We start from the raw sequence: 26,744 nt of genomic DNA, 5'->3' as shown, positions 1-26,744 counted from the left end.
GTAATATATAATATTTGAACTTGATGACTCATGGAGGTGGCACCTTCCCTTTGCCTCTCCTTTGGCCCCACCAACCTTTTTCTTGCATTTCATGCATAGTTGTCACAGCGATGAGGCGTAGTTGAGGCAATGAGTCGACGAGGCACTTTTGAGGCGGTCGAGGCGTTTTAAGTGAAATTTTTAGTGTACATCTCATACACTAATTCATTATAAATCTATTATATTTTATATACTAAAAAAACTAACGTTGGCCATTTAGCCTACCTCAAGTCATCCAAGATACTACAAACCACACATAGTAGGTCCTGAATAAATTTCAAGTATCATACTATCATTAACAATTGAATTCAACAATCAAGATACGATAAAATATGACTAAATAGTAAACACATAGATGCATGAGCAAAACAAGTAGACAACATACCTTCATTAAACGTCACCAACACACGGACCACCTACAACTCCACCTCTTCTACATTGTTGAGCTGTAGCCAAATATCCTCACAAGTAAAAGAAAAAAATGAAACAAAGCATATAGCCAAATATCTAAATAGAAAGTTTTAAATATTTAAGCAAACAATCCAACTTATATCTAAAATCTAAAGTCCAAATCCCAAATATAACAACACATCCATATCCAAAATTCCCAATAAAAATTCACAATCCATATCCAAAATTCCCAATAGGAAAGTATAAGTCAGCTAGTTATAATCATCATCAAGCAAATTGGTAGCAAGTGGGAGATCTTCTCGAAGTTGTTGTTGCTCCAAAGAGGTAGACCTCAAACCATAATCATCTACAATGTTCTCATCATCATGCAAATCTTCCACTTCTTCCATGTCTCCATCAAACTTATAGTCATGTTCCTCAACCACCTTTTCAAAGACCTACGACGTGAGTAGCATATATTAACTCCAGCAGATGTTGATTCATTTGGTTGACATCTCTTCGGTCCTGTTCGGCCCTCAAGTGATGTAGATGCCCCTATGGCTCTATCAACAGTGCTCCAAGTAAGATCGCCCTTAGGGTGGACTAAATCATTAGGCTGATTAACCATCCACTCATTGCTCCAGTCAAGTTCATCAAGGAGTAGTGGATCATAATTTATACTCTTTAATCGCCTTTCATTGAACCTTTCTTGAAGACGGGCGATTGTATTGAATAAAAACTAGATCATTCAACCACTCATGTTCCAGCTTATTCCTCTTCTTGGTGTAAATTTGAATTCATAAGCAATTGAAAAGAATCCTAAGTCATTCTTCTAAATTTAAATTTAGAAGTGTTTTAAATACTTAAATCACTTAATACTTACAAACTCAAATGCATGCTCCAATTCCGTGCAATCCTTGTAAGCCGGGGGGCGGGGGCTTTGGGGCCCGGGGGGCCCCCCGGGGGGGGGTCTCTTGGGTTGAACTTGGTAAGCATTTTCTCCATGTATATCCCACCATGTAACTATAATTTAAAAAAAAAAAAAATAGATTAACATAAAAGCTAGAGTTATTAACCAAATAAGTATAACTAAAAATAAAAAACATACAAGTAAAAACTTATGAGGACTTATAGTTGTACGCTGTCTGATAGCCATTCTTGTGGAGAAAGGACCTCTACCTTGCTTTTATTCACTTGCTTGGTGCAATACCTTATATTGTAGATGTGCATCAGGCACTAGTCTTCCAACTTCACTGAAAGAAGTTTGGAGAGAATTGATCAACACACAATCATCTACAATATTTAAATTGTAGAACTTTTCAGGATTTAAAAATAAGGCTGCACCATATAGAGGTTTCTCAATCTGACACTCTCATCGCCTATCAATTATTTGTATCACTTTCTTCCACAGTCATTCTTTGCCTCCAAATTTGTCCTTCATTCTTCTCTTAGCCTTTTGCATGGCTACAAATACTTTAGGCAATTCGGGTCTTTCATTAGCATCCGCAATCCTCAATACAATCATAAGAGGTTGTGATTAGACCTGTAAATAGATAACCGAAATCCCCCCCCCAATTTTCTTTTTTTTTTTTTTGGGGTTTTCCAAAATTTTTTCTCAAATTCCCCCTTTTTTCCGTCTGGGTTGGTTTTTTTCGATTATTTTTTTGTTTTTTTTTTTTTTAAAAAAAAAAGCCGTGTGTGCTTTAATACAATCCTCCACACCATGCCAAAATGGTGTAGAAAAAGTTGTTTCAACTACTTTCTTCCCTGCTTCTGTCTTGGACAAATTGGATTTTGTCCACTCCTCAGAAATGAATAAGTGCCTTAAGTCATCCTTGTGTTTCAATAAGCTTTGCAATGTCGAGAATGAAGTGGCAAATTTAGTCACCGTAGCCCTCACAAGATCCCTGTCATTTGTCTTTTGTCTCAAGGCCTCCAACAATCTTTTGTGCCTATAAATGAAAGTGGTTATTCTCTTCCCTTGAATTATCACCTTCTTATATTGTTTCAAATTCCCAATGTCCTCTAGCATCAAAATCAATACAATGGGTTGCATAGGGAGTCCAATATAATGTAGTCCTCTTCTCCATTAATAATGCCCCTGTTGCTTTGTAATTTGAGGCATTTTCAATCACCACTTGAATTACATGCTCTTCCCCAATTTCTTCAACTTTGTTATCCGATAACTAAAAGAGCATTTTTGCATCTTGCACATGGCTAGATGCATCCACATAACCAAGGAAGAATGTTCCCTTTGGACAATTGACAAGAAAATTGATGAGGTGCCTACCCTTTTTTGTTAGTCCACCCATCAGACATGAGTGTGCATCTATACATCTTCCAATATCTTTCATAACTTTTCCTCATCTCCATCTTTCTTTCTTTTGCATTCTTCAATAAAGGCACCCTAACTTCATGGGAAGTTGGGGGCTTATACCCAGAAACATATTGTGCAACAGACTCGATCATCACCTCAAAGCTTTTAGCTCTAACTGCATTGAATGGAATGCCACACTGATACATCCAATCAACGATGTGGTTATCCACTCGCTTCTTTTCTTCCGCGGATCTCATTCTATTCAAGATTGTTGTTTGAGTAGCACCCTTTGCCCTCCTTTCATCAACAACTTCTTCAGGAGTGCGTCTAACATGCATATTCGTAGGACCCTTTATTGGTGTCTTATTGAGGGCTCTTTTCAATCTCTTTGATGCAATCCCAGAGCTTGGTTTCTTGGAGCACACCTCAGACCCTACACTAGGTAATGTACCTCCTTCAGTAGAGGCAGGAGTAGGATGTTCTTTTCCAATTACTTGTTGAATGTCATCATACTCCTCATTATCCCAATCAGTAACTACTGCCCTCTTTTTATTTTTCACCAACACTGCATTCATCTAATGGGCAATTTCTGCAGTGGTCTTAGTGCACTTCACAACATCTCCATATCCTCCTACTAGATGTTGCTTCAATCTTCTAATTCCTCCTTTAAAGTTTCTGTTGCACAAAGTGCACCTGATTGTATTCCTATCAGCCACATCTGTTCAATACCCATATTTCCACCCTTGGTCATTTGACTTGACCTTTCTCTTCGGGTTTTTCAAGGGATCATAACTACCTTCACCCCCACTAGGAATAGGCTGACTAGCAGGAACCGCTGGATTATCAGTTAAGGGCCTTGAGTAACTGGTAAATATCTACAATAAAAAACATGAAACATACACATATAATCAGCCAAAATTAAGAACAATAATAAAATTGATAATGATACCATATAATTTAAATTTTGCACCAGACCACACCACAATAAAAATCCTATGCATTCATCTAATCGTCTCACTTGATGATAATTAAGCTTCTATTCTGAAAAAATTGGTTCTTTAGCAAACAGTCTTTTATTTTTTTGTTGAATTTCAGCAAAAACTATATAAAAAATACACGAAGCTAATAAACCAGCAATAATCAGTAGACTAGAAGCTATTAAGCTAATATTGGCTGGTCTCGGTTATACTTACAAGTTATAACATGGTTAAAACATAGAAAAAAAAAAAAAAAAAAAGGAAGGCCAGCGACATACCGTCGCTAGAGATGGTGAACAAAATCACAGGAGTTTACTAATTTAGTGATTATTAGTGTTAACAAAATCTGTTAACACTTAACAGAGAAGAAAAAGAAAAGCAGAAGAAAGAAGAGGAAACATCCCAACCTATGCGTGAGACAATTTAAAGAACCGCCGGATTCCGCTGCCGCTGCAACTTGGTTGCTGCAAGTCTGCAATCGCAAAGGCATTTGTAATTTTGTACCAGACTTCTTAGGGGGAAAAAAAGTAGAAGAAAGAAGAAGAAAGTGAGAGACAACATCCACCTTCGCCTGAGATGCTGCCGCTGGAGTGTTGCTCCCGCTACAACTTGAGAATGGTCGTTGCAAGAGGTTTGTACCAGACACTTTAGAGGAAAAAAAAAAAAAAAAGAAAGAAGAAGGTAAGAAAAAAGCATCCCGACCTTTAGATGTTGCGATGTAATGAATCGCCGGAGGGTTGCTGCTGCTGCTGCTGCAGCCACGGGTGTTTTTGTACTAGACTTTTGAGGAAAAAAAAGAAAAGAAAAAGCAGGAAGTAAGAAGGCGTTGCTGCAACAAATCGCCGGTGTAGCTGGCTGTCGTCAATCGAGAGGAAGAGAGTAGTAGAGGCAGAGACTCAGAGAGACGTTAGGGCTTGATGTAAATTTGGGGCTTTCCCTCGACCGAGTCAAGTTTAATTCTCTGGCTTTTTTCCCTTTTTTTTTGGGTTAATGTAACAAATGATCCCATGTAACACTTACGTAAGCATTCAACCATTAGTTGATTCCTAATTGGAATTTAATTTTCAATTCATTTTCCGCCTTTGATTTGGAATCACAAAGATTGTGGTTTTTAAAATCCACAAAGGCGGTGGCCTAGGGGTCCAATGCGTTCGAGTCATCTGAGGCGTTGCCTAGTCGACACCTTAGAGCCCAAAGTGACCGCCTTATGGACTACAAGTGAGGCGATGCTTGCCTCAGGGTCTCCACGAGCGCTCGGACGCCTAGGCGACGCCTTAACAACTATGATTTCATGCATATGTAAATCTAATGCATGCAAACGGATGAGCTGAATTATGCTTCGTCTTTGGGAAGGATCTAATTGCCAAAGAACCTAGTCCATAGCTTGATCCCAAGTGAAGGCAGAATGCTATTGAGAAGGGGATAGGTTTTGTTTGGTTCTAAGGCAAGGAGACTTTAATATAGACACATAGTTTATCGAAGTGTCCACCTAGGCGTGCCTAGGCGGCAAGGCGGTTTTTCAACTGCATTGTTTTGAACCGCTTAATTGACGCGCTGTTTTTTTGCCGCTTTTTCGCCTAGCCTTGTGCACCTTATTAGCGCCTAAACGCTAAAGCAGCTGCTTTTTTGGCATTTTGTATATAATAGTTTTTCTTGACTCTTCTTTTTTTAAGTATCAAAATTTATTCTACAAAGCCGTATATAAATTTAATAGCTTAGTCATTTCGGAATCGAGGCCCAAATTGCAAAGGAACTCTGATGCCCAAATTGACGTATGACTTCTACAAGCTCCAAGGGCATTGTCCCCACACCCCCGTCTGTTGGCAACATAATGTGAAGCATTAGCCATACTCAACATCGAGAATCAATGAATCATTAAATGGACAATGACTTGAAATCGGAATAATGAGATCTATTAATTTATCGTGTTGGCCTTGTTAGTACATAGTCATTGTTATGATGTTTGATAAGATGAACTTATGTTTGTGTTTTTTTCTTGGATAATTTTTCATAATTATGATTCTTGAATGCTTTCTTTTTTTGATGAATGTGACTATTGAATGTTTGTTTAGCTTATTATAGAAAGTAGTTGTATTGAAATTTTTTGACCCAACTGCTTTGTTCGCCTTATTGCTGCCTAGGCGCCACTTTGTTGCCTAGTCGCCTAGGTGGAGCCCCAATCGCTTTGGTCGCCTTCCCGCCTTGACAACCTTACACACACACCCACCCCTATAACTAACGTAAATAACCTCTTACATGATTATGTTCATACAGTTAATACTGCACCGTGCACATTAATTTACAAATTCACATCTTTGAATCCAAACATGAATAGTTGATGCATACAGCCATTGCACAAAGCAAAATATGAAATCATAAACTAGTATACACCCTAAACATGATGACAAAAATAGACATGATCATAATGTTCTAGCATTAGAAGCAGGGGGAGTGTGGTTCATGATTAAATGCACAAACAAGGTTTATCCACTCACCTTGTTAAGTGGAATGTAAATTCAGGTTAGGTTGATGACATTCATGGTAATTTTACATGGCTTCCAAAGGGGTCCACAAACTCTAAAGTATGTGTAAAACATCATGTATTAGATCTCATTGAAGGGCCATATATGAGAGTAGAAGCACCCTTAATGTGCCCTAATTCTGTCCTTGGTGGAGACTTCAGCAGCAAGTGGATGGATGATATTAAGGTAACTTGAAAACCTAAGGGAAAGGTTATTGGAAGATAGGAAAGAATTAAGGTTTTACTAAATTCCCATGGGGATACTTCAGATCATCATGGTAGGGTAAGAATTATTTCAAATTGATAGGGGATGAAAAGGATCAATAAAAATTATATGGGTTTGCTTAATTAACAAAGCCTAGATGGGTTAGGTTTAATTGGGAAAAGGGAAAATTTAGGGTTTAACAAAACCTAGAGTGGGATGGTTTACCTGGTATCCAAACTTACCCTTGGTAAGATGGGATGAGAAAAGAAAGCCTTGGTTTGGTCTAGGGAGAGTTTTGGGATGGAAAGGATGTGAGCGGTTATAGGGGTCTTGATGGATCCTCTTAGGGTCTTCTTCTACTCCCCCCCCCCCTATTGCTGGTTGCTGCAAGCTAGAAAAGAGGGAGAGAGGGAGCCGAGAGGGGAAGGAAGGGGAAAGGGGGTGCCACAAGGTAGAAGGGAGGTGGGGGAGGCGTTCAGGTGTATCACAGGGGGCAGGGGAGGGATTCTAGGGTGCTGGCAGGGGTGGTGGGAGGAGGAATTAGGGGCTGCAATTGAGGGGTGTGGGGTTTCCTAGCTAGTGCAAGAGAAAGAAATGGAAGGTGAGGGATGCGATGGGGGCTGGAGTTGCTGGTATTTACTTGGTAGGCTGCTGGTTCTTGAAGTTTGAGTGCTGCAATTGAAGGCAAGAATATGTGAAATCCGCCGTGGCCCTCCGAAGAAGGCCACGACCTGTTTTCTCAAAAGAGTTCTCAATTCTTTATTCAATGTAGACTGCCTTTACAATGAAAAGATTGGCATATTTATAGCCTTACATCAAGAAAGAAATAATCTAACTCTAATTTGGAGACTCAACTTAGACTCACTAAGACTTAGAAGCCAACTCAACTAGGTTTTCCTTCATAAGTTAGGATACCCTTTACAATTAAATAACAACCACATAAATAAGGAACTCATCTTGAAATAAAAGATCTAATTATCTATAAAGAGTCCTTAAAAGAAAGACTCCTTTTGACATGAGAACTCAACTAACTCAAACTAAGACTTCAAGACATGACTGGACTGTAAAAATTAAAACTAAAATTCTGAAATTAAAATCCAAAATGCTCTTTTTTAGGGTTCGGCCAGCCCTAGGTGCGCCACCTGGGTGGGGACTTGGGGCCCACACCAAGGTTTCAGCCAGGGGGGAGGGCCTTTTGTTCATTTCAGGTGAAATTGCTGATTTTCAGCCAAGGGTTTGTAATTTTTTTGGGGGTTGGGAGATCATGCTATGGGAATCGAATGAGCTTTGAAGGGTGGTCCAAGGGTCACTATGGCTTGCATAGCATGACATCCATAACATGTAGGATACTTCATTAACTTTGCATATGCTGGCCACGTCAAGTCCTTTAGGATCCATGCTAGTCCACCCTTCTATTTCCTCAATAAAACCCAAAACCAAGAGGAAGGGTATTCCTTTTACTCCTTTTTTCTCTTCTTCTAAGCGTCTCCATGAGATTATCTTTCTCTTTGAGCTATTTATGAAAGTGCATTAAAGCTCATGACTTTATTTGTAAACCCAAGAGTAGGGGCTGTTTGGTTGTGACAACTAACAAGTGACAACTATTCATCCTAGAATCACTCGAGCGTGTAGTTTTATACTTGGATCAAGGGAATTAGATCTCCGAGGTCTATGTGAGCATTCGTAGTGATGTCCTTGGTTTATGATTAGCCTAGAATTAACATTTGGTATTATCATGTAGTCCTACAGTATTTATAGGCATTTCCCCTAGTAGATGTTTTGACATAAAAACACTAGTAATGCTTAGAACTAGTGTTCAAGGATAGTTATTTACCCCCAATTAACATTTGAGTGTATTGTATACTTGAGCCAAAACTCCTTAGTGACTAGTATCAGGAGAATGAACAACTACTATTCCACTATCAATGATATGTTAGCTTCCTATTGGGGAACCTCAATTTGTTCACCAATTCAATAGTGAAAGATCTGCTAAGAAGGCCTCATTGTTCTAACAATAGAACCAAATCTCGGTTTCCTTTGATAACGAGGCAAGGTATGTATGTGGCTTTAGAAAATTAGAAGTACCAAATTCGACTCAGTTTTTGACCTATAAACCTGTAAAACATTTACTGACCGCACTAAAATTTGTGGAAAGTTGACTAGTAAGCAAGACAGGCATATCCCATAGATATATAGATGTATAATGACGCACGTGCACATGCATGTGTGATGTGTTCTCGAATATAATTTTTTTATTTTTGGTGTATTTTTTTTTTTAATTTGTATTTTTTTCTTCTTTGGATTGGGCATTAATTCCATAATGAAGGAATATGAACTGGTTAAAATTGGTTACGTTTTAAACTGGGGTGGAATTTAAAGCAATAATTGGAGAGACCGAGAGGGAGATTTGAGTTTTTCCATAAAAGAGGATTCAAGAGAGAGAAAGACTGTTTGACAATTAATTTTAATACTATTGAAATTAAGAAGGAGAATTTACTATTAGGTAATTTCAATTAATATTAATAAAATTATTGAAATTCTTATGGATAAGAATGCCATAGGGAGAAGCAGCAGCAGCAGAGGAGAAGAAGAATCATTTGAATTTCCCAAGAAGAATGTTGAGGCCTTGAGGGCTAATGGCATATAAGAGGTTCACGTCATTAATGAATCTCCGTCTCTATCCTTGGATTAGTTTTTAAAAATTGGGACTCTTAATATAAATAAATATATTAATGATCAATTAATGATAATTATTATATTATTTTATTAATTAACATTATTTTTATGAGTTATAATTACAATTTTGGACATCATTCTTAAATGATTTAAATACCTAATGAATTGAATAGGCTAGGGTATTTTGGGAAAGAAAAATGTTACCATGTTCTTTGAGTTCGTACTCAATTAATGATAATTATCATATTATTCTATTAATTAATATTGTGTTTATGAATGAGAATTACAATTTTGGACATCTTTCTTAAATGATCTAAAGATCTAATGAATTGAACAGGCAAGGGTATTTTGGGAAAAAAAATGTAGCCATGTTGTCTTTTCGGTTTGTGCTTTTACAATAGTAGTATGAACTCTTGACCTATTCTTACATATGAGGTGATGGTTTTTGCCAACCAATGTAAATGATTTTCAAGGACAGCTTAGGGCATAGGGTTACTCCCCCAAACCCTACGGCTCCTAATCCCACCAGGTACATTTTGGTCATTTTTGGTAAAATTCATAGAGCTCAAATTAGGGTGTCATTGGGTCCAGCATGTTAGTAGGCTAGTTTTATTTTTGCAGTTAAAGTCACTATTTTGTAAATTATTGAAGGGTTCCTGTTAGTGTTGGATTTCTCTGTTGTTAGATACTTAGGTAGTCCTCTAGTTTCAGTCTACTTTTTGTAGGGATTCCACACTTAGGATCCAAATTGGATCCTTCTAGAATCTAGAGTGAGATATGATAGAATCCTTGTTAGACTCAGAGTCAAAAATTCGTCAAGTAAGAGTCTTAATTAGAATTGGATTGTTAGTTTGAAACCAAGTTGGTGATGTATAACCCAATATTAGGGTTAGAGTTTTTGGAAGAATTCCCTAAACTTGAGGGTTTGCCCAGAATCTTCCAGTAATTAAATGGATAGTATGGTTGAATTTGGGTTGAAGAATTTGGTTTAACTCAGAAATATGGGAAGGTTAGGGTTTTAACAAAACCTAAGATGGGATGGTTTATTTGATAATAGGGTATCAATATGGGTTGTAACAAAGAAATATGAATGTATCGGAGATGCCTAGGAAACCTGCAGTTGGGTATGGAAAGGTCTAGGATGAATCTTGGGATGGCTATGGGTTGTGGGATTTAGGAAATTAGGGTTTCAAAAGAGAATTGGATTTGAGAATGGATCTTGGGAAGGAAAGGATCTCTTCTAGTTCTTCCTTGCTCTTTTCTTTCGTTCTATTCTTCTTCTTTCTTTTCTTTTTCTGGTTTTTTGTTTCTGGATTGCTGCAAGAAAGAGGGGGAGAGAGAGTAAAAGAGGAGAGGTGTCGGAGGGGAGGGGGAGGGGGAGGGGTAGGGGTAGGGGAGGCTAGAGAGGGTCATAAGGTGTAGGGAAGGGGATTAGGGCTGTTGTGGTGGTCTAGGGAAACTGCTGCTAAGATTTGGCAGCAAGAGGGAGAGGGTTTGAGAGTGTCACAGGACAGGGGAGAGTAGGGGAGGGCGTCGTGGGAGATTGGGGTGGTGGGGAAGGGGGCTGGGGATGCTGCGATGGAAGGGGAAGGAAGGGAAGGCCTGCAATGGTGGGGGAGAGAAGGGAAGGGGTCTGGGGGTTGTTCACTTGTAGTCTTGCTGGAATTTCTGGAAGAAGACAGAAACTAGATTGTTGTTACTGATCTTTGAAAAAGAACTTAACTTGAAATCCGTTGTGGCCCCCTCAACAGCAACCATGGTCCTCAACTCAATTAATATTGTTCAAGTAATCAGACTTAAGAAACTTGCAAGCAAAGAAGAAGCTTAGTTATAGCCTAATAAAAGATTCTATACTTGAGTAGATTTCCTTTTTAGATTAGGATCCGCTTACAATTAATCTCAACCCTCCAAATAATTAATCGAAGATCTAATGAATCTCCTTGAAAATAGATTCCCCTAAGACTTCAACACTAAGGAACTTTTCTTGTAAATAAAGACTGGTAAGGGTGTATCTTTAAAGAAGAATCCCAATGACTTGAGAATTTATCATTATCTTAAACTAGACTCCTTTGAAAAATGAAAGAAAATTCTGAAATTTGAAACAACTAATTAGGGTCGGGATGGACCAAACTACCCCTCTAGGAGGGTTCAGCCAACCCTAGGTATGATACTTGGTATTTAGCCTATTTAAGGCCTTTTGAACATGTTGGTGGCCTTGGATTTGTGAGAAAATAACCCTAAGTATGTCTTCTGAGTCAACCCTATGTGTGAAACCGAAATGTTGTAGGATTTGGGAACACAATGTTAGACAACTATCAAATACATCAAACTTTGATCAAATAACTTGAATGCCTTCTAAATTTTACAATCATTAAAAATATTCAATCAAGATCCTTAGCTTCAGCTGCTCCACCACCAACTCCAGACTCTCCAGCATCAGCTCCACCACCAGCTCTAGCACTAGGACCACCAGCTCCAGCAGCACCACGACCATGAGGTATGGCCACGATGTAAATTGACAACCACACGTCGGCCCTCCATCTCCATGAGGTGGGCTACCATATATTCCCTCGCAGGAGTAGGGACAACACGTCACATAGGTGTATCACAATATCCACCAGCCAAGTATTGCTTGAATCGGCATTTTCCTCCATTGAGGGCGTAGTTGTATATGATCCTCTGGCCTCGTGGATCCCGGGGACGCCATGTTGCCACACAACATCATTGTCCTTCATGCTTATAAATAAAAATATAAAGCCACATCATCACATATTCAATTGAAATCAACGGTAGACTTAGAGTACTACATGCAACATGTCTACATTTGTTGTACACTTGTACACAAGTAACCAACTGCACATGTAAAATCTTAAGTTTGAATATTGAAACTTGAATCACCTGGTGACTGGGGCCACATACGACTCCCAAGTCAACTCATCACTGTGGTATGTTAGATATCGATTTATGTGGTTCTAATATGTTGCTATGTTTGAATATTGGAGGAATAACACTGGGGTAACCGTCAATCGTGGGTGGGTGAAAGAGCCATTGTTGCTCTTGTTGTTCGTGTTGTTGCTTAATATTTGGATAGGGGTTTCTAAACCATTCAGTTAGCAACCCATCTTCAGTCCCATATCTGTACTCTCGAGGTGTAGGGTCTTGTTATGATCTCCATAAGAAGAGTATCCAGTGTAATTTGACTCGGTGGTTTATCCTCGTATAGGTATTACGATGACTGCCAACTGGCCAAACTCTGTGTACCATTGTGACTATGATCTATGTTCATGCTTCCCATATTCAATACAAGATCTTGTATGCTTGCGTCATCATTCCTCTGTCCTTGGTTTGATCTAGTCTTCCTACTCCTACTATAAGTTTGGGCAGCAGGGGAGCCACGACCCGTATCCTGTGTTGCATATGTCGGATGACTTGGACCTGGTGGAGGTGACTCCTTTTGCTGACTAGCCTGACTTCCACTAGTAGCACAACCAACCTGACTGCCTCCATGACTTGAAGGCTAACTTGAAGGGATGGTACCATTGCCATCATCTGAACTGCGACTACTAGACCTCACCTCAATTGTCTCAAGTCGACCAGGTGGCTCCACAAAGGGTATAGTTGGTCTTACTGATGCAGCTACAACAACCTGACCCTCATCAGAAGACATGTTCTCATCCACAACATTTGGGCCCATGGCAGCAACAATAGTAGGATCTGGCTACCCTCCTGCCCATTCAGCATTGGGCCACCTCGATCCCTAACCCATTGATATATGACATCATCCTTCTCATCCTTTGCGGGGGGATTCGTGATTATCAATCAACTCAATCGGTTCACGATTTTCGTCATCCATGTCACCAACTGTTCAATTATTGTATTATATATATAATCAAGCAAGAAGCTGAAGAAACAATTAAATAAGTTCTCACCTCTCCATTAATTGTTGCATGACGGGATCTAGCATGAGCTTCTCCACCACTTCTTGCACTGGATTCATCAACCTTACAATAAGCCTCAGATCATTCTTGTAGTGATACTTTAGGTTGAGGTAGTAAGCTTGTATGGTGGAAATAAAAATTTGGTTAGTGACTTAGTTGTTTGGTTAATTTTATAATTTATGACAATGTAAAATGTAAATTAAAGTATACAACAAAGACTTTAAGTGACTCACTAGCTAAGTGCAAATGATGCATTAAGTGCATCTCCCATCTCTCATTGACGATCCTCTCTTAGGATTTGAAGGAGCTGGGGGCGGCAGCTCTATCAACCCCTTTATTTGCAGGAGGGCAACATATATGTGGGCCATTGTGAGCTTCTTCTCTGAATCCACAATCCTTAAAACAAACATAATAGGCTCTAAAATGCCCATTGTCCTATTCAGATGCCTCCAGAAGGAATTATCAGCAATGGTTTGTTGGGCTAATATTGCATTAGGATGGCTAGATCCACGCCAATTAAACCACTCCTCACTTGTAACATGTGTTGAAGACCCAACACTTTCCTCCTGGAAGCTTTTCGAGCCATATAGTTGGTGGCGAATCTAGTTAATCTAGGTCTCACTAAATCATCCTTACAATGGTTCCTCATCATTTTCAGCACATAACCATGGTTCTAAATAAAATTACTGACCCTTCTCGCCCTCTCAACCACAGCATTGATGGACTTCCTCTTCCCTAAGTCCTTAAACATGAGATAAATTGAGTGTGCTGCAGCTTTCCAAAAGAGGGGGATTCTGATGCTCTTCTTTGTCATCAAGATTTCATTAGCTTTCTTGAAGTTAGCACCATTATCTGTGACAATTTGGACAACGATGCTTGGCCCTACCTCGAGGACCACCTGCCTAAAAAGCTTGTAAAGGTAGTCAGCATCTTTGATTTTATCTGATGCATCCACTGACTTAAGGAAGGCTGTCTTTCCATTGCAGTTCACCATGAAATTGATGATGGACTGTCTAGTAGGACCAATCCATCCATCAACCATGACAATAACACCATCTATTGCCCATTGTTCCTTCAATGAACCAATGTATTCCTCCACCTCCTTCTGCACCTTTGGTAACTATTTATTCATCACTTCCCAAGCTGTTAGGCCTTTAACCCCTATACTTGCCCTAGCAACTACATTGACCATCCCTTGGTTGTATGGTGTTTTGGCTACATTGGCTGTAATGTTGTTGTAGAGCATGAATTTGTTGATCGCCAACCTAGCTTCCTCCTCCCTACTACCTTCTTTACCTCCAGCAAACATATATGGGATGCGTATTTGATAAGTGTTTTGATGCTTGAAGAGGGACGGGTCTTGGTCAAATGTGGCATCGTAATGTGTAGTATTCCTCCTCCTTTCAGTCCTCTTACTTCCCCACTTTTGTAAAAATTATGTTTAGGTGGCATGGTTGCCCTTGACCCCCACCCCCTTAAACCACTTGCTCCTCTTGTCCGTTCATATTGCCTTACATTCTCAAAATATAAGGACTGCTTGCTAGCTTCCATTGCAGCCTATATCTGTCACCATTCGAACTGTGACTCAATGCCCATACACCTCCTCTCTTCATCATTGTTTGATTCCTCATCAGCGTCAACAAAAGGTCTGTGTAGCACTGTATCCTCAAATTTCCTTTCCTTTTGTACCATCTCTTCCTTTCTTTGTCTCCCTCCCTTCAAAGGTGCTGCAATTTCTTGTTGCACTTCATGAGGAACCTTGGGACACTTGGCAACATCTTTGTAGTCACCATCCAAGTGTTGCTTTAATCTGGTTGAACCACTAGAGTTCAAGGTCTTGAGGCAATACTTGCATTGGGATTTTTTTTCTTGTTGGCAGTCAATGGATCCCCATGTTGCCAAGCAATGTCTTGGGTCCCACTGCTAGTGCCACTCCCACTAGTTGCCATTTAAGTTACAAGCCCACAACACTCAAATACATACAAGAATGTTCACAAATAATCATTAGAATAATTTTTAGAAAATTAAAAACATGTAAAAACAATTTATAAAACAACAAAACACACACTTAAGTTCTAAAATAAGATATATGCAATTTTCAAACATACATGTTTGCACTTTTAAAATAAACTACCTAACAAGGGAATCATTTAAAAAATAGATTTTTAATAAAATATTATTTTTCATAATTAGTTTATTTAATTATTTAAATCTGAAATAAAAAAAATAAAAAAATACAGCAAGCATGACAAATTAAACATGGGATTGTAGCCCTCTTAATGTAGTCCAACCTCAGTTACAATCACATTCATACCATAAGTATTTATTTTTTATATTTTTTTATTTTAATTTTTTAGAAATTATATTTTTTAAATCTGAATATTAAAAAAATAAATTAATAGCGGAAAATTAAATTTGTTTCGATGAAAGTGTAGATTGAAGCTAGTAGATCAACATATATTTACTATACACTCATACATCGATTGTAGAACATGCTATTTGAAAAAAATTCAAATTTGGGAAAAAATCTTACCTTTGTCGAATATCTAGTTGAAATAGGCTTGAATGATGGTAATTTGATGTTGTAGATGTGCTAAAGAAGGTTGTAACTTCAAGTCCAGCTAAATCCCCAACAAATTCCGGCAAAAAATCTTACCTTTGTGGTGATCTCGGCGAGATCTCGCGAGAGAGGCAAAAGAGAGGTGAGAGATAGGCGAGAGAGAGTTGAGATAAGGCCACTTAGAAGGCCCTGAATCATGTGGTCCAACCAAAATGGACCATATCTCGCCATTTCACGAGACCTCGCTCAAGACTTCCCATCTCTTCCCTCTCGATCTCCATCTCGTCTCGCTTCTTCAAAATAGTGAGTTATCTCGCGAGATTTCCCACCATGCAACCATGTGACCTTCACATACAAAAAGCACACCACCTGCCCCTATGTTGTATAAACCTTTTGAATGAATCTGAACATCATGTGCAAGCCTGGTTTGCATCTTTTTACTTGCACGTTTTTTTATTCAAGCTACTGAGTGAAGCACCTGCAATGTATTGATTTATAAGAGTTTCTACTTCTGTCTTAAATCTCCAATTACTTCTGCTTTTTTTCATTCTGCAATGCGTTCCAAACCAAACATATCATAGAACTTCTCTCTTCTTCCTCAATTTTTCTTCTTCTTCATTTTAAGTTTTAGAATGCTCAGCAACTTGAAGAGTTCCAGTATCATATAATTTCCTCAGCTATTCGTCTTCATTCCAAGCCCCATTCTCTTCTTGATCCTATTGAAATTCTTCTTCATTTCATGGTTCAAATAGCTCAACTCACAACTTCTTAAATTCAGTTGTTCCAACCTTCGTAAGCAGAACTCCTTAGTTGGAATCCCAGCTCCTATGTTAATTCTTGGTTTCATCCATCTTTTCCCTTCAATTTGATAACAGTACCAACAGCACCATTCTCTCCTATCCCAGTAGCTCCAATCCACCACATAGCATTTACAAATTAAGCTGCCATTTCCAATACTTTCCAGTCCTTGGTAAGTTCACTCAAGTTCTAAATTCATAGTTATGTTTTGGAACTTGATGAGCTAGCACCCAGATCAGCATGAATCACTCTTTATTGCAGAGTCCACCAATTTCTGATCTCTCTTCTTCCTGCTTTATTCTAGTGAGAGTGATGCAGTGCGTCTGAAACCTAGGTTCAGCTTTGAACTTGAAAGGCATCTTTCTACTCATAGATGAACCCAAGAATTACAAAATAAAGTCCCAATTCTGAACGCTACCCTAGCTGGTAATCAAAATCTACTTAAGACTGTAAGGCCCTTGAGAGTCACTCTGATTCTTTTGTTCACTCAATAACTTGTCAAATCCTTGAGGTGGAGTTCTTAAACCCTTAAAACAATGCATTTAATTCATTTTCTGCTCAAATGATTTCTAATTCAGCAGTTTAATTCATTTTCTGCTCAAATGATTTCTAATTCACCGGCTTATTTCTCTTTTCTTCTTGTCTCTATGGTTCCAGCCATTGAATTTACATAATTCGTCAGCTTCATGACCCATAATAACTCCTCTTGTCTCAGCGTTCAGTAAACCCATCAAGCTTTGACTGGCTCAACTGAATGCTCCTTTCATCAATTAGAAAATATTTTTACTCTAAATGCTAATCTATGATTAGACCATCAAATATTTGGTAAATTGAATTAACACAATTAACTTTTCTAACTCCCTTCAGCTTGCTCAAAACCCTTCTTAGGACAGCTTGTCCTTGCATGTACTAGGTGGCTGGTCCTCCCGTGCCACACCTAGGATCCCTTAATCAACCAATTAACAATGATTAATGGGGCTGTGGCTAGTGCACAAGACTCCGGCATGTAGCAGGGTTTGAGGACGTCAAATGTACACAGCCTACCATCCAGGAGGTTGCTTCTAGGGCTTGAACCCATGACAAAGCATTCTGCAAGTGAGAACTTAACCAATGCGCCAACATGACCTGCTACCTCTTAATTCACACATAGTATACACTGTAATATCATGTGCCTATATGAGAAGAAATAGAAAATTTTGTTTAACCCTAGAATGGTGTAAAAATCATGTTTCTCAATATGATAATATAAAAATGATAAAAACAGCTTTATCAAAATAATTACCTTCTTATGGCACTGCCATGATTGAAATTATGATTATGCCACTACTCTTTTACATTATTAAAATAATAACAATATAATATAATATAACATAAAATAGCTGTTAAGCATGCCCATGTTAATGCAAATATCATTAAAATATTTACAGACATTTAAAAAAAAATAAGGACTTCTGACAATGATAAAATAAACATGACATTCCATGCAGGATATTACACAAGAACCATGAGAACTTAGATGAGACAGTGGTGAATGACATGATACAGTATGTTGATTGGAAACAATACTTTAGGGCAAGGACCGCAATCTCAGTTTCGAGGCCAGTTTTGACCAGCCAAGAAACCGAGATATTGTTGTTTCAACTGAAATATTCGGTTGAAACCTGGAACTTTCCCCCCAAATTTTGACAAGTTTCGACAATATTCCAGCATTTCCCCCCCAAGTTTCCGTAAGTTCCAACAAATGAGTTATTGATTTAGGGTGAAAAAGAGATTGAAATCACAAGATCCAGCAAAAACATGCTTTGGGGGTTGAAACTCAAAGGGCGAATTCTGGCGGAAGCTGTCAAAACCTGCAAAATCTCTCAGGTTTCGACAGGTTTGGTATTTTTTTGATTCCACCCAGGTTTCCTCTTGTTTTTCTAAAAAAACTGAAATCTTGACCAAAATTTTAACCATGCTTTAGAGTATAATTTGAAGTTTCTTGTTGGTGTTGTTTTAGTGAATAGATGAGGCTTTTATGAACTTTTTTTTTTTGTGGGGTGGGGGGGGGTGGGGGGGGGGGTTCATATATCTTATGACTATCTGTATTATTGTACCTAGTTTGTAGCATTTGAGTTGATGTCCTGTTGAGTGACAACTGATCAGAAGTTCATCTAAGCCATCCAACTTTTGCTTGATCTTTTTCTTTTTTGGCTGTGACATTTTCTTGATCCTTACTCAGAGTGATCCAGTTACAGACATTTGGTTCATAACTGTGGGGGGAATTTTTTTTTCAATTTTAATGTTGTACGAACTTATGATAAGCCAACTGACTCTTTGTGAATTTGAAATAAAGAATGAATGGATAGAACATCAGTCACAGTCTGTCGACATCAATCCTGTTCATGCTTAGTTACAAACCTCGTTGTTTGGAATTCATTTGTTTTATAGGTTATAATGTTTCTTTCTGGACTCTTTGCAGGTTGGTACTGCTGATGCACTAGCTTTTTTCCTACCTGGTGTAGTTAGTAAATTTGCGAAAGTTTTGCATATTTCGAAGACAATGATAAGTGGTGCTGCTGGAAGTGTGGAAGCAACTGAGCAAGCTATCAGAGGTTTAGCTGAATTCCTTTCTATAGTTCTTGGAGATGAGGCAAACTTAAGTGGCTTCAATGTGTCCACAACAGATGTTATTGTCTCTGATTCAAACAAAGACAAGTCTACCCAATCGTTTCTTGAGGCACTTCGTCATTTGCCTAATAATACCCCTTATAATAGTGAAAGAGAGGATTCCCAGGCAATCAATATTGTTACTTCCTCAGTTGATCTGAAAGAGAAAAGCAATGTCAAGGCATCCAATACTTTGGGTTCTTTTTATGTGAATCGTACAAAATATTGGATTGAGGATACTTCTGCTCACGTTGATAAAATGTTGGCTGCTACTTTTCCCCATGTAATGTTCCTTCTGTTAACTTTTTCGTGATGTATCTGATGTTGGTATTCCTCAGCTTAAGGTTCTTGCTTATGAAATAGTCTACCTATTATTACTTGCCAATTGAAATGCTAAACAATTGGATTTTTGTCAGCTTGTTGGTCATCCTTCAAAAAAGGTCCGGCAAGGACTTTTAGATGCTATACGGGGACTGTTGTCAAAATGCCGTTATTCACTCAAGAAGAGTAGGTTGATGCTTGTGGTGAGCCATGAAAACTTCTTGATACAGTTCAGCATATTTTTTTGGTATTTAATTGCTGGCTTAGGTCTCCTGAACTGATGCCATACAATCCACTGGTACCAATTTGTGTTAGGACTTATTAGTTACCCTTGCATCCTGTTGTATTAATGGTACCTCATATAAAATGGTTTACCCATATACGTTTCAGTCATTGATTTTTTTGCTGTTCCAAGTGTACACCTCATTTAACTTTGTATGTGGACCTTACTGTGACTCTTTGTGTTCTTGTGTTCAACGTTCTGTCTTTTGCCTTGTGGGAAACTGATTAGCTAGTTTTTCTAGTCCCCAGATTTGCTAATTGGATGTATGTTTTTGCTTTCAGAGTGGAAACCAGAGATTGAGGGCTGGGAATCAGTCCTGGCCAACAGCGATCTTTTTCTATGTGGATTAATTTATTCTATGTGCAAATGTTTTGTATTTATAGTGGTTGACTAATTGGTTTTGCTCCAAGAATGGATCCTGTTTTAAGTTTCAAATTCAGATTGAGATTGCATGGTGAGATTTGGGAAAATGTAACGTCTGTCTAGACTCTAGACTCACACTAGTCTCTTCATTTATAATAGAATCTAGACTCACACTAGACTCTAGACTCACACTAGACTCACACTAGTCTCTTCAGAAAAGTATTGACAGAAAAAGTAATTTGAAACCATGAACTCATAGATCAGGCAAACTTACGTTACATATATTGGAATGAAGCAAATCCTGCAACATTTGAACAATTTTTTTCTGGTTGTTTTGAGGGAGAATGAGTACCTTCTTCTAGGTGAGATTGTGGGTGGCTGTAATGAAGTAGATTTTGTGTAGATATCCAAGGTATCACCTTTATGATCTGGCCAAAATTGGAAAAAAAGTATGACGGATGGGATTTGGCAAAGAAATCTGACGAATGGAGCTTCCAGCAGCATATCAAATCAAGGTCTATTCTAAATACAGCTTTGATTTAAACCTAGTCAAACAGAGGTCCCGAATCGACTCAGATTTCAACTGAGTTGGGGTACAAATGCTGGACCAGGTAAAGATTTAGTGAAGATGTCTCCAACTTGTTCACAAAAACAATATACGGTGTAGCTATAGCTCCTCTCATGATTGCATCCCGTACAAAATGCAAATCCACTTCCATATGTTTGGTCCACTCACTAGATTACTAACAATGTAGATTGCTGCCTAAATATCACAAAACATCTCAACTGGCCCTTGAACTTCATTCCCTACTTCTTTCAGGAAAGACTTGACCCAAAAAATTTCAGTTACTGTATGACCCATAGCATGATACTCAGCCTCAACACTAAACTGAGCCATTGTAATTTGCTTTTTACTCTTCCAAGTAATCAATTTCCCTCTAAGGAAAGTACAATTACCAAAAGTTACATTCGATCATCTTGCGATCCTACCCAATCAGCATATAATAAGCATGCGACTTTAAATGAGCATTTTTCATGTATACAAGTGACAAGCCCTTTTCTTGGGGCCTTCTTCAAATACTGTAAGATATGCATCACAACTCCCAGTGAGGCTTCTTAGGTGAATGCATGAACTAGCTAGCAACATCGACAACATATGACCAGTCTGGATGAGTCACAATAAGATATATAAGTTTCCCTACCCACCGTTTGTACCTCTGGGGATTCGCCAAATCCTCCTCTTCATCCTTGTTGAGTTTCCATGGGTGTATTAACAGGTTTACACCTAAGTTTACTAGTTTCGATCAACAAGTCTAGCACATATTGACGCTTAGAAAGGTTGATCCCATGATTGCTTTGAAGAATTTACTAAGAAAATGCTGCAAATGCCCCAATTCCTTTATTTGGAACTGTGTTCTCAAAAATTTCTTTACCTCATCAATGCCTACCTTATCACTTCTAGAAACAATTATGTCATCCACATAAACAATTAGTATCACAATTCCAGACTTTGTCTTTCTTACGAAGGCAAAATGATTTGAGTAACACTGGGAAAATTCAACTTCAGACAATACTGAACTAAACTTTTCAAACCATGCTCTTGGTGACTGTTTCAACCCATAGATGGACTTGTGAAGTCGATGTACTTTAGTAGAATTCCCCTGGAGCAACATACCCAAGAAGTTGCTCCATATACACTTCTTCAGCCAAGTCTCCATTCAAAAAGACATTTTTTACATTTAACTAGTGAAGTGGCCATTGAATTCAAACAAGCTACAAGGGAGAAAGTCTCAAAAAATCCACACTGTAAATCTAAGTATACCTCTTTGCAACCAGCCACACTTTAAGGTGCTCTACAGATCCATCAGGCTTCTACTTAATCACAAATACCCAATGACATTTCACAAGATCCTTACCTAGAGGCAAATCCACAAGAGTCCAAGTATCCCTAGTGGGTAGAGCCTCAATTTCAGATTCTATTGCAGCTTCCAACCTGGATCAGAGAGAACAATAATAGAAGACAAAGATGTGGTAAGGGTACATTGGCAAGTGAAGGAGTAGTAACATAATGAGAAATATGATACACCACTTTAAAACGTTGGGAACAAGAATGCTTTATCTTTCCTCAAAGCAATGGGAGTATAAGACAATAGAAGAGGATCTGTAGAAGTGACATCGACTGTTGTACCATCTCACTGTTTTTGTCCTTCTACTGATGATAGACTTGCACTGGTGGAAATTGAACTGGCACCTCATTTGGGCCAGGAAGTACAATCAGGAGTTTCATAGTCTGGTTCACCCTCAGGCATTTCAGAAGGAAATGGTACAACCACAGGTAAGGGGGGTCAAACCTAGCATCTTTGGACAACTGATTAGGGTCATACTATGATGTATCTTCAAAGAAGGTAACATCTGCCATAACGAATTGATGTTTGGCTGAAGGGTAAAAAACTGTGTCCTTTTTGGTACCGAGAATGACAAAAAAATTTGCACTTTTGAGATTTGGTTGAAAATTTATCCTTTGGTTGGAGTAAAACATGCACATAACATGCACATAACATGCACAACCAAAAACTTTAGGTGAGACAGAAAATAGAGGCAAGTCTGGATACATAACTTGAAACGATATTTCATCTTGCAACACTGAAGACGGCATTCAATCTATTAAGGTACAAGATGTAAGGACAACATCACACCAATATTCCGTAGGTACCTTGCTACTTCTAACAAGTACCTATATTTCTGCTCGGCTACACCATTTTGTTGTGGTGTGTATGAGCAACTAGATTGATGAAAACATAGATCAAAAATCGCATTTTGCATATGTTGGAAGTATATGCAAGTCTGGACTATTTTACTGTTCATGTTACTGTTCACGTGAATAGTAAAAACTGCATAGTTTCTATTTCTAATGTAGGAGTCTTGCTACATAAGTTTTGGGAGTTTTTAGAAAGTATATTTCTATTTTGGTGGTAGTTTCTATTTTCAGAATTTTCTATTTTAGGAGCTAGGAAGTTACTAAAGTTGTAATTTTTTGTTTCCTTTTTCTAGAGGACAATTACTTGTCTCGCAAGTTGTATTAGATTCATTAGAAGCTATAAATAAAAGGGCTTTGTGATTCTAGACTCTTAAGCAAGAATCACAAGCCTCTTCTACTAGTTCTTCATCTCTCTTCTCTTCTTCTTCTTCTTCTTCTCTCTTTTCTTTGTTCAAGTTCAGCTGCTGTTTTGATTATTTAATGCTTGTTTCCTAACAGCATATACTCCAAAGCATTATCCGAACGAAATATTTAGTAGATGTATTAAATTGAGTAGAAATTTCAGCAAAAAAATCTGTCATGATTTTTAAAACTTCACTTCGATTCATTAAAAATAACTGGGTAAATTTGGAAAAGTCATCTACAAAAATGATAAAATACTGAAAACCAAAACTATTAGGGATACGACAGGGTCCTAAAACATCCGAAATGTACTAGAGAAAATAAAGTTGTACTTCGAGGTTTAGTTCTAACAGGAAAACTTGCCCTATGATGGTTACCTAACTCACATGCCTTGCACTTTATTGACTTAACATCCTTGCAATCAGGAACAACCAACCTAACCTACTAGGAGAAAATTGTCCCAAACGATGATGTCCAATGGTGACACAGTGTATGCCTAGGCACATAAGTGTCAAAATTAGTAGATGGTACAATCCATTTTTCTTAATTCCTCCACCAATTATCCTTCTTGTTCGATGATCTTGAAATTCATAAAAAGGCAGAAAAAGCAACACAAGACAATACAAGGCTTTAACAATAAGACTAACATAAATAGGATTTATTAGAAATTGTGGAATAAATAAAATAGAGGAAATGTTCAAATTTGGTAAAGGGGATACACTCCCATTACCAATAGCAGAAGACTTTTCACCATTAGCCATAACAATAGGAGTAGGGTTAAAAAATTTGAAAACATGGATGAAATACTTGTCATATGTACGGATGCCTCAAAGTCTACAATCTAGAATTCCGAAGCATAAGACTTGGTTGATATACTTGTTTGGGCAAGATTGGTGGCAGATGTATTTTGACTATGCTCTAACTATTGTAGGCGCTTTAGGATTTGATTGAGGTCAACGTTAGGAGACGAGGAACTTGTAAAAGCCATCGGAGCGGATACATATGAGTTCTAATTGGTATCCTCTCTTGTAGATGTTGTCATATTAACATAGTTTTTTGCTCACTCCGGCTGACCGTGTTTGTACCAACAATTTTCTTCTATATGATTTTGCTTGCCACAGTAAGAGCACACTCAATTTCCTTTTAAATTTGCAGGGAGCGTTCTACCTCCTACCCTTCCTCTTCCTTGATCGTTGCCTCCATGTGAGGGATAAGAACCACGGCCACAGCTGCAACCATTGCTGAATTCTCCTTGCTTCCTTATGTACTCTTTTGTCCACTATTACGTAAGTACTTAACAACCAGTAGAAAGCATCACTCAAGGTAGGTATAGTTTCGAATGTCAAAATTTGACTTTTACTTGTCAAAAATTCTTTATCCAAACCAGCCAGGAATTTTAAAGCATAGATTCAGCACATTGTGCCTTCAAAGTTTCCTGATTGGTAGTAAGGGGCTGATGTTGCTGCAGTTCTTCAACTATTCCTTTAGATCCACTATAATATTCCATCAGCGAGCAACCATTCTGAGAGTAATGAACGTCCGATCATACAGATCATAAGCTCGTAAAATATTTTTTTCTTAACCAAAGGAATCACGCTAGTCCTCCCATATCTGCATAGATGTGTCATAAAATATGATGTTATTTGCAATAGGAGAACCAACGCTATTCCAAATCCATAGCTTTACTACAACATCTTCACAAGTCCATGTTTCATGTGCAAAAACAATGGTTGTATCCATCAAATCAACCTTAGGACAATCTTCCTTCAAATACTTAGATCTTCCTTGGGCATGAATAATTGCATTGCCTTTGAAATAATTTTTGGCTTCTTTCAACTTGATGCTTGTAATTTGGAAGGGCATACCTTTCTTGGACAGAATTTTGAAGGATCTGCCATTACGGAGCTTATGACTAATTACTGACTTTACGGACAGCTACGAACATAGAAGACTTAATTATCTTCTTAAAAATTCATTCATGTGAACATTACGCCTACTTTTGCAGCTTAAGGCTGCTGTGGCCACGCACGGTTTACCACCAAACGAAAGGAACCCAAATGGCCACAACCTCAGTTGAATTTCTCCGATGCCATATGACAAACAAGAATCTCTACTGAGGTGCAGCTGAAGGCCAGAAACTGAATGAAAAGAAGCTGTAGAAGAAGAAGAAAAGACAAGACAAAGTGAAGAGAAGAGGAGACACAAGGGGGTAGAGACTACTTCAATGGTCTGTGTCACTACCCCAGGAGGTTTATTTATAGATGAAAAAAAAAAAAAAATCCTGACTCTCTAAGATTCTAGAGACAATTTTCAGAAGGAAAGAAATTATAAATAAAGCTATTAGGATATTAGTAACTTTCTAATTCTGTAAAGCACTCAGTACTTTCCAAATCAATAACTACTTTTCCTCAAGGTAGAACTTTTTATTTTTGAGACAGCTTGGACTCCAAGAAGCCATGACTTGCTCTCCAAGTATCTATTAGCTATTGCAACAATCTCCAATTTGGACCAGAGAACAACTGGCTGATTTATATACCAAATCTTTGGTGGCCGAGAGAGTGAACTATTTCTTCAACAAGCTGAGAATATTTAATGTTTATCCAATTTGAGGGGGAGTGTTAAAAGGAAAACTTGAGAAAAGGAAATGGACTTTTTAGAGTCCTTTTATGACTCTTTTTTATGCTTTTAAGTTTAAACCTGTAGCAGAAATGAGGATGCTAAGATGGATGAGTGGCAAAAATAGGAAGGATAATATAAAGAATGATCATATTAGAGTTGGTTTGGAAGTTGCTCCCATAAGTGATAAGCTTTGGGAAAGTGATTTGAGGTGGCACAACCATGTTCAACGGAGACCTATAAATGCCCCGGTACGGAGAAGTGATATAATCTAGATTGAAGGAACTAGAAGAGCTAGGGATAAACCTAAGATAACCTTAAGAGAAGTGGTGAGAAAGGATATACATGGCTTAGGCCTTGTATCTAGCATGGCCTCAAACAGAACTGATTGGAAGGCAAGAATCCATGTAGCCGACCCTATTTAGTTAGGACAAGGCTTATTTGTTGTTGTTGTAACTTTGATATGTAATCGCTCGCTCTCTATAAATAAAATACAGCTTATCTGGAGTCTCTCACGATGATAGTGAGGCGCCTCTATTCTCCCTATCAATCTCTCTTTCTCTGTTTATCTTCGTCAATGTCCCTGTTCTCTGGTTTTCTATTTTCTGCTTCTCTTCTTGTTCTCAATCTCTCCTTCGCTTCTGCAGTTCAGCAACCCTAAAAACTTGCAAGTTCTTGAATCCAAGAGCTTGAATCCCTAGAAAATCGTGATTTTGAGAACTCCTAATCTGCCCACAAGTCCATCTAAGCATAAGGAACATCTTCTAAACCTACCCACTGAGCATGACCCAAGTTACAACCCCATCCTATCACTCAAAATTGTAATTTCCCATCTCTAGTATTTTACCCCATATTTTTTACACCCTATATACATCTTAAGAAACAGAAACCCTTAAATCTCTCATTTATTGTGAGTTGTGATCCCATTGTG

General features: G+C 38.2%; 1 protein-coding gene across 1 annotated transcript in view; it reads left to right on the top strand.

The window, feature by feature from the left end:
• Positions 1-26,744, top strand: part of LOC149015747 (ARM repeat superfamily protein) — a 74,677-nt gene that overhangs the window by 34,481 nt on the left and 13,452 nt on the right. Inside the window, exons 5-6 of the mRNA XM_089155229.1 lie at positions 18,883-19,353; positions 19,487-19,594. Coding sequence (XP_089011355.1) covers positions 18,883-19,353; positions 19,487-19,594 — 579 coding nt within the window. The remainder of the gene's footprint in view (positions 1-18,882; positions 19,354-19,486; positions 19,595-26,744) is intronic.

This window comes from Hakea prostrata, chromosome 5, assembly GCF_041222555.1.
Source record: "Hakea prostrata isolate BN-2017 chromosome 5, UWA_Hpros_2, whole genome shotgun sequence".
In the NCBI taxonomy this organism is placed as follows: domain Eukaryota; kingdom Viridiplantae; phylum Streptophyta; class Magnoliopsida; order Proteales; family Proteaceae; genus Hakea; species Hakea prostrata.
This window is presented reverse-complemented; position numbering and strand designations above follow the sequence as displayed.